We start from the raw sequence: 12,529 nt of genomic DNA, 5'->3' as shown, positions 1-12,529 counted from the left end.
AGTTAATAATTTTTTCTGAGACTCAATTGCCCCAAGAATAAATTGCAGCTTGTGCATCACAGACAGTTGCAGGTTCATGAAATATTTCTGAGTTTTGTGACTGTAACTAAGACACTCATGTCCATGGTTGTGGATGAAGGACTCTGCATCTCTGCAAGTAATACATAGAGGCCAGCAGCTCATGATAATGGAAGAACATTGATCTCAACTACGTCACTTGAGGCACACCAAGATCAGTCAGCACAGAGCTGAAGTCATGCAAGCTGGTGTATTCAGAAAGAATAGTACTACATGGTGGTGCTGTATTTACTTATTGCTCTCTCTACTCAGTAGCAGTAAAATTGTCTTCCTGTAGTGGTCTGTCAGATTCAATTTTGTTGTTTTATGACTAGCAACAAAATAGTGATAGTGATTCAGTAACATGACTTTCAGTAACATGGTATTTGGAACTGTGTTTTTCAAAGCTACCGTCTCTGTGTGATGTTATTACTGTAGATTGGAAACACAACTTTTGACTACTTTATCATTTTCTGTACTTGCTATATGCAAAGTCAATTTACTTTAAAAAAAAAAAAAGGTAAATATAGGAAAGATTTTCAAGTAGTTCAGTTAAAGAGGAGAGCATACACTTGTGGTGATGCTCTCAATGATCCTGTTACGGAAGAAGTGTTCTCAGCATTACTGGTTGACAAAATCTAAAGTCTTGGGACAACTTGTGAAACCTGAAAGGGCTTTTGCTGCCAGCTGAACCCTTTCTATTTTACTCTGCTTGTAGGAGAATATGTAAATTAGAAAAAATTCATTAACCATTTTCTCATTAGCAATCTGGTTAGAAGTAATGAGGGACTTGAACACACAGGTGAAGGATGTGAGTCAAGTTCAGCCTGAAATGATAACCGATACTGAAGAAAGAAATGCAAAGGTACAAGTAAAATCACACTAATGCTGGAATAAGATTGCAGAGTTACCCACTGAAATGAAATAATCAGATTGTAAATTTCTCATGTCTTAAAAAAGTAGTTTGCAAAGGTTGATGGAACATTTTGCAGAAGTGGTAATTTCTTCAGTAACAGCTGATTCAGGCTTTATATTTATACAAAAATCATAATGTTGGTAGCAAGACCATCTGAATGTGTTTAATTTGAGCAGATATATGTTGTACATTAGAAATAACTGTCAAAACTTCTCTTGCAGTCACAGGAGTCACAACAGACACATCTAAAGCACAATTTATTTTCTCCTAAAGTAGACATCCTAGATGGATAAGCTGACTCAAACCCTAAAATCACCAGCTATTTTCTGCCAATTAAGAGCTAAGGGAGGATGAATCCTACCCTGTATTTTGAGAGACCTTGTTTTAATGGCATCAGGTTAATAACTGGAACAATTTATAAAAATAATAAGGCTATAGGATAATGATTCATCTAGAGGAATGCTTGGTGTGTATGAACTAGAATAATGAGGAATTTGATTTTAGTTGCTCATATTGTCAAGTATGAGAGAAAGAAGCCTGTATAAGGATTCTGAAAAATACTGTCAGAAAAGAAATTATCTGAAAAACTTACTTTTAGATGGCGAACTTACTACTTTGGTATGGAGCTGATCCCTTACTAAAAAATCAGATGGGAAGGTGTGCATTAGAAGAAGCTTCTGACCCATCTATGATGAAACTTCTTAAAAATTATGTAGCAAAATCCAGAAGATACTCAGTAGCAGGTAGGAAAGAATTACTCTGATGTAGCATTACAGCTAAATCGAGCAATTTAGAATATCTTTTGAATTATATTTCTTTAGTTTAAACTGCTAGTACTTCTGTGGCCTTCACTGTCCGATGCCTTGAGTTACCAGTGAGCAGTCCTTACCCTCCACAGTTGCTGTACCAATGTACAGCATTACAAAGTGTAAATGATGTCCAGCTATTTCTTGGGCTGGAGTTACCTTTAGATTTGAAGTGAAGATGTGAAACACAATAGTTGTCTGTCTGAATGGAAGATGCAGCATTGTTTGTCTTGCTGATGGATGAGGTATAGTTTAGAGGTAGAGATAAAGTTTGGCTTTAAACTGGCATAAAGTCTGAATTTTGAAGGATCCATAAGATAAAAAATGGGAAACTAGGATTAGATCTAGATCTTAGGGGTTTCTGCTAGGGCTGAGTACAGAAAAATATTACTGTAGGTAACAGCTAGTGAGTTTGTAAGGAGAAAGTTGGATTAGAGCTAGTGATTGGCTAAGGAGAGATTTGGGTCTTGTACAGTCTTGGGAGCTAAGTTGTGAAGTAAGTTTGGAGGAGGCTGTTTGATCAGCAGCAAGTACAAGGTAAGCCTTGATTAGAGCTAGGATTAAGACCCTGGATACCAGTGGGGCAGTGTGGGCTGTAGTTTGTTTAAGTCAGAAGGAGCTCCAGTCCGTCAGACTATTATCCATTACTGCTTTTTCACGTGGGTGGCAATAAAGCTGTAACATGTGGTTTAGGGATTATCGAAAGAGACTTCAGGGCCTTAGGATAGCTGGCAAGAGAATCTGGTAGACAGGTCATTTTTTCCTGTCATCTTCCAGTTGTGAGCAGGGACATTGGAAGAAGCAGACAAACCCATACTATTAATGCATTACTCCATAGCTAATGTCACTGCCACAATTCTGGGTTTTTCAGTAAAGGGATGACCTGGATTTCCTCAGGCCTTCTGGTGTCAGATGGCATTCACCTTTCTCAGAGAAGGAAGAGGGTCTTTGCTCGTAAGTTAGCAGGGCTCATTGACAAAGCTCAAAACTAGACTTGATGGGAGACTGAGGGTTCTCAGCCTGCTGCTCTGAGATTCCTTGGGTATCCTGAACACACTTGAAGTCTTCCAGAGAGGAGCCAGGGGTTATGCTATTCAAAAAGAATTGCTCCGGTCATTAATCATCAAGAAAATTTGAAAATATTAAGCCATTCTTTACTGTCACCAAATCTGGTTTGAACAAGATACTATTTGCAACAAAGATTAGACTCCAAAATTTGATAAAGATTTTATATGTTGATATGTTTTAGATTCCAATAAAACCCTTACAGGGTTGATAATTTTTCTTGAAAGCTAAATATTGTAAGCAATATTACATGCAATATTGTAAGCATAAGATGTAAAGTAATATGTATGTAAATTATGATCTCTTTTAAATTCTGGTTTCTTTCTGTCTTTCATTTTCATTTCAGGTGGAGATGATTCAAAGAACATGTTAAATACACAGTGCGTAGAAGATACAAACAAGCACCAGGTACAGAGAAATCTGATTCATATACATATACAAAGAAAACTGATTTAATCATAAATTGTTAAGGGCTTGCTGACAGTCTTCAGTAAAGTGAAGCAGATTACTCTCTCTGAAGTATGTTTCAATTCCAGCACACAATCTATTAGATATATCCAGCAGGGACTGAGGGTGATAGTCAATGTTAGACTCATCCTTTCCAGTGTTTGGGATAAGGTACAGCCTCATGAGGATGCAAGACGGAGGCAGGTGTCTCATGGATGGGAGTTCTTTCTGTTTTTGCTAGTGCTGCAGAGCTAATTGCAGAAAGCATGGTACATCAGTACCTCTTTGTACTTGCAGAAATTTTACTGAAACTGCCATTTTTTGCCTGGCTTGTAGCAGTAGGATAATTATGTCTTGCCTCTGTGTAGAGTAAGTTTTGTTGATTTTTGAGAATAAAGGTTTGGGAAGACGCTGTCTTGCACAGGGGTTGCACAATTATTCTGTGAGGTTTCAGCAGGACGAGGGAGGTGGTGCCTCATGTGAGGACAAGACTCCGTGATCAGTCACTTGGGTCAGTGTTTGCTTATAGAACAAGAGCTTTTAGCATTAAGAACTGCATTTTCTCCCTTGTTTGCTTCCTTTCAACAATGATAACAGATAATATCTGAGATGTAGAATGTAGTATGCATAAATACATCTTTTGAAGCATTTGAAGTTTTATGTGGTGATGACAACTGTCCTTGTTACTCACAGCTGTGCAGTCTGTGTCCTCTGAAACGTTACGGTGTAACAGCATCCGTGGTGTGTGGTCTTAGATTATGCTTTAACACATTAAATGTTTGATAAAGATGGTGTTATAAACATTTAATTATGTAAACCTATTACTGTAGATTTGTAACTGATAATTTCGGTAGTCCTGTCAGATGTTGCAGTGTGTGTTCTGGTTCTGTCTCCAGATACAAAGTAATCAGAAGGATAATGTTAGTTAGTCAATGGCCTTTGGACCAGCTGTGTTTTGAGATTACCAGGAGTTAATTCTGTGTGGGTTTCATGTGTTACTTACCCTTCTTTATAATTTCCTGGAATAATTGCAGACAGGCTTGTTAGAAATGTGAAACTAGAGCTCTGGTTTATGACCACAGAAGCAAGGCAGTTTTAAAGGCAGATCATTGATTCAAACTTGTTCAATTTTCAAAAATAAATATGAGTTTGAAGCACTTCAGTAATATTTATTGTTGGATTTTTCCCATGAATTTTTACTATACACTTGTTTCTTAGTTCCTTAATTTCTTGGTCCTGAAAAAAAGCAGCACAGAGAAAATCAGTTAATTTTATAGCAGCAGAGTTTTCTTTTACTATATAATAAAGGAATTTATCTGAAAATGAAGTTAATTATATGGCCTGTTGTGCAGATAGAATCAAGTGCAGGTGTACTTCAACATGAAAATACTGGAGCGTCAAAGGTTTTGCTAGACATGAACAAAACAGAAAAACAAATTTGGTGAAAAACGCAGTAATAAACCTCTTAGGAACCTTCCTCTGAAGGCAGAAAAATTTAAAAAAACACCAAGTTCAAAAAGGGCTATTCTTATAGCACAACAAAGAGTAAAACTATTGAGAAATAATATCTTATGTTATGTGGACCTGAAGTTCAGTTCCACTTAGAATCCGAGGAGCTTTACAGAAAACATATTTCTCTCACGATGGATCTAATGAAATGGGCCAGACTATTGCTGTATCTGTTCATAATTGTTGCATCCCACTTAATGTTATAGGGAAACTGAGCTGTCAGGTGGTTTACAACAGGAATATAATCAGCAATGGTACAGTGAAAATTCATATGCAGAATAAAAGGGCAGCACTGGTGGAAGCTCAGCAACTTCTCTGTAGAGGGGATGAGATCACCAGTTTGTGTTGTCTCACATCCATGGTTTCTGGAGAAAAAGTGTGTGCACAATGTTCTCAGACTGTCTATTTAAGAGCACTTGATTCTCAGTCAATACTGATTTGCTTTGACTTCCTCTCACAACGTATCTGTTTAAAGTTGCAACAGGATGTGACAGGAATCAACATAGTCTTGTGCAGAGTAACAGTAGTAGTTTGAGTGACAGGAGCCTGAATACTGATATGAGAACACCTTCAGAATAATTTTTTGCAAAACTTGACAAATCAAGTGTAGTCTGATGTTAATGGAAATAAAACTAATGGATCAGCCCTACGTTTAAAACTCTCTTTCCCTTTGTTTTGATATTTTTCCTTACAGACAAAGGAGTCAGAACCAGCATGTGCAAATCCTCAGAAGACAAGCCAAAAAGCAAAGGCAGCCTCATATTCCAGTAGAAGCAACAAAAAGCTTTCATCTAATCAATCACAATTGAGTCTAGCATCAAAACAGCAAACATCTAAGAAGTCAGGTGAAAAGTTAATACTTTATAAAATAGTGGAGTTTTTTTCCAAATGTGTGTGAGGAAGGCTTTTTGAAATGTGTGTGGGAAAATTTGACAAGAAGTATATAGCATGTTGAGTAAATACTGTAATGAATACCTAAGTAGTTCCAAAAATATCTGGGCACCACTTTACAGAACACACATTTTGTTTATGTTACATTCATCAGGCTTTCAGCATTGTGGTTTGAGGGGGTGCAGGATCATAATTGAGAGCTTCAAGCTTATCCTTACTGAAGTATATTACATAAACAGCAGTTTAGAATAACGTTTGATCAGTCTTTAGTTAACTGCTTTACATGTCACCAATCCAAGAACAGGGCTCTCTGAATATTTGGCACACAAAGATCCACTTACCTTTTATAGAATATAATTATATATAGAATATATCCTCATCAGGTACAAATCAACACAGACTCTGATTGTACTGGTACCTTTGGGTTAGCTGTAGTCTAGATACAAACCTAATTCCACGAGAATAAGGATCTAGCATCCTCCTGTAGTTGTATTCTCTTTTGCCTGCACATGCAGCTTTTTGTTTAGCATTTTCATCCTATGTCTAAGATTTGCATTTATCTTGTAGCCTTACCATGACAATAGAGCCCTCCAACTCATCTTAACCTCTATATGTTTTCACCTAGTGATTTTTTGATAAAGCTGGTACTCATCATGTACTTTGGTTCTTTTTGGAACCAAAGAACCGTGGTACTCAAGACTTGCTAAAATCAAAGCCTGTAGTTCTAATAGGATCCCTCCCCTCTTAAAATCTTTTTTGCCTCCTATTTGTGCCGTTATGATTTTTAAAAGCTTTGTTTCAAACATGTGCTTTATATTTTGGTCTCCTCTGGCGTATCCCAGGGTACTTTTTTCCTCATAAGAGATCCTTCAGGTAATAATTTGTTCAATAGAACTAATTATTACCTTCATACCAGGAGAGCATTGCCATTTCAGAGGTGGTGCAAGAAAGTATAGCTCTTCACACAGCTGAAGGCCTTAATAAATTAGGAGTTCAGGACAATGTTATTCATATTGCTGTAGAAATAAAGTAGAAAATGGGATGATGCTTTCTGACTTGTGGGGTTTTCAGATTTTTTGCTCTCCTACACTTTTTTGTCATTACCTGGCCTTTTTAACCCATCTGACTGTTTCTGTGTCCCACTGGTCTTTATTACGTTATTCTATTATCGAATAAAATTTTTCTCTTCACAAGTGACACAGTGTCACTTTCATCTACAATCAGTCACTTACTAGGCTCCCAACATTTCCATTCTGCTTATACATAAGGAAGGTACGAACAGCCTGCTTCTTTTCTTATAGTTCAGCCAGTGGAAATAATTGCTTGTAGACCCATGTGGAAGTATTGAAGGACAATGTCCTTGAAGTTGCTGAGGTATGTCAGCCTAATCCAACCTGAATGCTGGTTACAGTAATCTCTTCATTTATCTTTGTGCTGTGCTGACTGGACTTTGTATTTGCCAAGATCTGGATCCTTCCTTCTCGTGACCCACCTGGCAGTGCATCCAACAGAGAAGCAGTATTTTGCACTTCACAAGCCAATGTCCCATCATGCTTTTGCAAATGTTTCCTAACAGCCGTGAAGCAAACTGTTGTGCATGACAATTTAACTGGAAAACTTCACAATTATTTCTGTTCACTTGCAGCCAATATTGCTAAGGTTCATTAGCCTAATGGGCTGTTGTGTACCCTTTTTTTTCTTCAACTCTAAAAAGTCCCTAGGACATTCTCCCATGAATCAAAAGGGAAGAAAAGGAAGAATCAGAAAGTGGATGATTGCTTTGGGAGTTCAGACTCAGAAGCTTTTAGACAAAAGACAATACATTATCTTATGGTAAAGTAGGTCCCAGATTGAGGTATTATAATAATATGATGCCTTTGTGTGCCCTAGAATCTCAAGTTTTCAGTTAAAAAAAGGAGCTCTTGAGTTTTTCTTTTTGCCAATACAATGTAGGCCAAGCAGTGTCAGTGCAAAGAGGGTTGCCTGAATGCTTTCTCAGCATTTCATCAGCCCACAGTGAGCAAGCTCCTTTAAAACCAGTATAGATATATCCTCAATGTATGTCTGTCTCTGCTATCACTTCAGTCTGTCTTTGATGTTCTTCCAAATAGTCTTGTATGACAAGCTCCATAGTTTACTTTAAAGAAAACATTGGAAAAGCCAATTTTCCAGAAGGCAGGAGGTGCCGAAGAAAGGCAGCTGTCAGGTACAGAAGAGGTTTGATACTAATGGATAATGCTGGCTGAAAATATTTGGGAAAAGAGCTTGTTTGGTGAGATGAGGAAGATGCAGAACCTAATTGTTCATAGGAGTAAAAGGAGAAAAAACCTCCATGGATAAGAGTTGCAGAATGCTTATTTAAAACCTTACGCTTTAGCATTCCTTGAATAAATTACATATTTAAAAAAAAAATCAGAGGAAGAGCACCAAAAACTTTTTAAAAATACCTGAGTAGTATGATACTGTAATAGAAGGAATGGGAGTTTAAAAGTAGTACGGATGACAGAGCTTTAGAAGATTTATATATCCTGTCTCTTTGGAGCAGTTTGAGGAGGGGGTTGTCCTTGCTTTATACATCTCTTATTTCTGTTGTATGTCTTAGAATTTAGTAGGTCTGTTATCTGAAACTTCAGAATTAGAACCTCTCTGATGACCGCATGATATCGTTAAAGTGAATGTTGTTTGCTTTGTGAACCAGTAAGGATTAAATCTACTTTATTTGCATTTCTGGGTCCAGTTGTGCACAGGTTTAAATGATAGATTATCTATGCCATAAACATTACTCAAAGACTTGTCATCAGTCTACAGTAGTTTTTCCAGCTGTAAAAAAAACTTGTGTGTATGTCTCTATATATATAAATCAAGTTGTATATCTATCCATATCTATATCTATATCACGCACCTTTCTTTTTCTTGATGCAGAATTAGGAACTGATAAGGAGTGGTGCTCAAGTCTCCACTTCTTAATAGCTTTAAAATATCTTTATGCATGTAGTTTATGCAGCCTGGTAACCTGAAAGCAGTCCATGAAAGCAGTAACTTATTTTCTGCCTCTGTTCAGTATAAAATTTCAACCTTGTTACATTTCTTCTGCCTTCCTATTTTGTTGTACCCTTGTTGAATCATCTAGGTTTTAGCTGGAAATTCTTAAGTATGGGATCTGCTTGTTATCTGACCTGTTGCACAGTACCTTCTACGGTACCTTTTAACTTTTTGTCAGTTAATGTTACTGAATAATTAAAGCAACAGTATTACACACATTTACAGTAATTCAAATGAATTATGAAGTTTAATTTTCTGTTTATACTTAAGCATTCTTTGTGAAAAATAATTCTAATGGACACCCAATATCTGTTTAGAATCTACCAGGCAAGAAGCTGCAATTGTACGTGGTACCTGTAAGTCAAGACCTGGGAGAAAGACGAAGATCAGGAGAAATGCAAAAGGGGAAACTCAGCTGCACATTGCTGCTAAGAGAGGAGATTTGTCTTTGGTGAAGACTCTAATATCATCTGGAGTTTCTGTCAATGAACAGGACTATGCAGGTTTGAAAAATACACTCTCTTACAGACTTGTTTTATACTACAATTCTACATAATCTGTAGTATAGACATGTTTGTGTAATACGTGTCCTTTTAATAAAATTACGGATTCTTGGCTTAAAATTTTGAGGAGGAAAGGAAGTCATTAAACGTGTGCAAGCACACTGAATGAATACATGGCTTTCGTGTCGGCATGGAGGTAATCCAGACTGAAAAGCACATGTTCAGATATGTGTACAGAAGTGAACTTGGAAGTTTGGTGGAGCTTATGTGCATCAGTGTAAGATTATGTGAAACACATTCAGACAAGCCTTATTTCCTTAGGCAATGAGAGCAAAACCCAGATGACAATATTATATTTTCCTTTTTCCTACCTAAATATATAATGTGTTTCAGTTTTTATAGTCTCAAAATGGATACTACTCTATACTAGATGTCTGGCAAACTTGATATTATAAAATGCTACTGCTATTAGAAATCAGATTATTAACATTATGCTCCTTAGTCTTTATAGTTTGTCTACTCCATTGTTTTTTGTTTCTTCTATTATTTTTAGTACCGCAGTAGAAAAGAAAGCAATGTTTTTCTGCTTAATACTATCTGAGTTTTTCTTTGAAGTAAATTGAATTTCACATTAAATAGTTTACCTTGGCATTTCAAGATGATTATTTGTGTAAGATTTATCTTAAATGCAGCAAAATATGGAGTTACTAATTAGTGATCTTTGTGGATCTTTCCAAATCATATGCATGCTGTACGTGTTATCTTGTTTTTATTAGGTTGGACAGCAATTCATGAAGCCTCCAGTGGAGGATTTACTGAGGTGATCTTAGAATTACTGAAAGCAGGTGCTGATGTTAACAGCAGAAGTCTCTGTGGTGTTTTACCAATACACGATGCTGTTTCTGGCAATTATTTGGAGGTATATTTTTATTTTACGTAAGATTTCCTCACGCCAGTTTCCAACAGAGGGTCAGCAAAGCAAAATCCCCATTTCATTAAAGTTGCTAACACAATTTTAGGGTAGGTTTGCATTTAGGAAATAAACCACTATTCTTTAAAGTGATCAAAGTTAGAGAAAAATATTCTTCAATAGTGACAGTTGAAATTGTGCAGTTAGTTCTTTAATGCAACAGAAAAATTATGAAAATTCAGAAACTCCCTGTGGTTCTTTGCCAGATTTGGGCTTCTTAAAAGCAGTATTAAAGTCAAACATTCTCAATTTCTTGATAGTTCAGTGCTGCCCCAGATGCGAGTGATGCCCTTCCCACTTGAAAGAGAGAAGTAATAATATGCTTTATTGCTATAAGACAGTGAGTTAACAAAGTCACTGATAAATGTGACAGTTGTTTAACAAAATTCTATTGTTTACTGCATAGAGAACAAGGTCCCAGCTGTAAGGAGAGGCCTCCTGTTGAGTCATGATGTTCAGAAAGGACCTCCTTGCTTTCTAAACTCCTCCTCAGATGGCTAGATCAAGACTTGATCTCATACTCAGTCAGCAATTTATGTCCAAAGAACTACATGTGCACAATAAATCCTTCCTATCACTTAGCTAACATTGCAAAGTTTAGTGTCAATTACTGAAAATCTGTTGTGGCAAAGAATTTCTCTGCCTTGGGGAGCAACCCTAAGATGTGTCCTTGCTCAGAGGGAGGTCCTGGTGTGCAGCCCATTGCTGTGTGAGAGAGCTCTAGGGGCCCTGTGCTGTGCACTGTTTATGAAGTAAGGTGATTGACTTACAGTCATATTTTGCTTACCAGTAGGATGCCTGGGTCACTGTTGACAGTACTCTTTGTGCCCCCAAAAATCTGGGAGATGCCCCCAAAAGTGGGCTGGATGCAACTCTCACGGCTGCCCCTGGTAATTGTGGCTTAAGCCGCCTGTCATGGATGTGACATTTTTTCTCTAGCTCAGCTTGCCCAAAGCCCTGTCCTACCAGACTTCCAACATTTCTTGAGATGGGGTAACCACAACTTTTTGGGGCAATCTGTTTCAGTGTCTCACTGCCTTAATTATAAAAAATTTCTTTTTGTAAAGAAAGGATGCTGGGCCTATTGTTTAAAAATAAACAATTTTTTATTAACTGCTCCCTTCCAACCCAAACCATTCTGTGGTTCTAGAAAACAGATTATTTCAGTTAGAACAGACCTACAGTGTTCATCTAGTCCAACTGCCTGAACCCTTCGGGGCCAGCCAGAAGTTAAATCATGTGAACATTGTCCAGGTATTCCTTAAGCATTGACAGGCTTGGGACATTGACCACTTCTTCAGGAAACTCCTCTAGCACAGCTTAGACTCATTCCCACTCATCTATCACTGGATCCCGAGGAGCAAAGATGGGTATCTCCCTCCGCCCTTCCCATGCTCAGGAAGCTGTAGAGAGCCGTGAGGTCAGCCCTCAGCTCTCCTTTTGTCCAGACCAGACAAGCCCAAAGTCCTTAGTGGCTCCTCCCAGGTTAAGCCTCCCAGCACTCTCACCAACTTTGTTGCCCTCTGGATACATTCAAGGACCTTCACATTCTTCTTAACTTGTGGTGCCCAGCACTTCACCAAAATAAATGAAATGTTCTTTTGACAGAGTGAGGTCTGGGGAACTGAAGTGTAAGGGTGACGCCAGATTGGCTCAGACATACTTCTAGTTCTGTCATGTTCAATCACGTTTATCATTTTCTGTGACCAAGGGTAAAAAAAAAAGGAATGATTTCACATCTTGGACCCAAACTATCAGTAGGTTTCTTGCAAATATATAAGTGTATTATTCAGTATTTTGGGGGAAACCAACAGAGAACATCCCGAACTTGGATCAGCATTCTTGTTCTGATGCATTTTTCTACTTAACTGCACTCTTGAGTTTAAGAAATAAGAAGAAATGCTAGAGCTGAGAAATCATACATATGAAAATTCTTTTACCATCCAAGCTCTGACCTCATCAGTACTTTCATATGATCTGAATTTATGGAGTAGATGATTCTACAGATGCCACTAATCTCATTTCCACATTTTGCAATTAAGCAAGCTTGCAAGTCTTTTGAAATTAGGAAAAAAATTATCAGTTCATGAAACCCATGCCAATATTAAAGAAAGAAATGCACTTCTGTTCTGCACTTTGGTCTTAATGCAGTTCACCAGGTCCTTTTAATTTAGATACATGGTGTTTTGTAATGATTCTGTATAACCATAAAATCATAAAAATTAGTACTGTAAAAATTAAGTGTTTTATGAAAAACTGTGAATTATTTGTGTCTTTTAATGGAAAATATAAGAAATGTAAGCTAGAAATCTGTGTTGATAAT

At 37.3% G+C, this 12,529-nt stretch overlaps 1 protein-coding gene across 1 annotated transcript in view; it reads left to right on the top strand.

Moving 5' to 3' along the window:
- The window catches only part of ANKRD31 (ankyrin repeat domain 31), a 66,535-nt gene that overhangs the window by 24,081 nt on the left and 29,925 nt on the right, over nt 1–12,529 (top strand). Inside the window, exons 11-15 of the mRNA XM_058424056.1 lie at nt 1,572–1,716; nt 3,191–3,252; nt 5,495–5,645; nt 9,051–9,236; nt 10,013–10,155. Of these exons, the coding sequence (XP_058280039.1) occupies nt 1,572–1,716; nt 3,191–3,252; nt 5,495–5,645; nt 9,051–9,236; nt 10,013–10,155 (687 nt within the window). The remainder of the gene's footprint in view (nt 1–1,571; nt 1,717–3,190; nt 3,253–5,494; nt 5,646–9,050; nt 9,237–10,012; nt 10,156–12,529) is intronic.

Source organism: Hirundo rustica, chromosome Z (genome assembly GCF_015227805.2).
Source record: "Hirundo rustica isolate bHirRus1 chromosome Z, bHirRus1.pri.v3, whole genome shotgun sequence".
Taxonomy (NCBI): Eukaryota; Metazoa; Chordata; class Aves; order Passeriformes; family Hirundinidae; genus Hirundo; species Hirundo rustica.
Note: the sequence above shows the minus strand (reverse complement) of the source record. Positions and strands in the feature narration are given on the sequence as shown.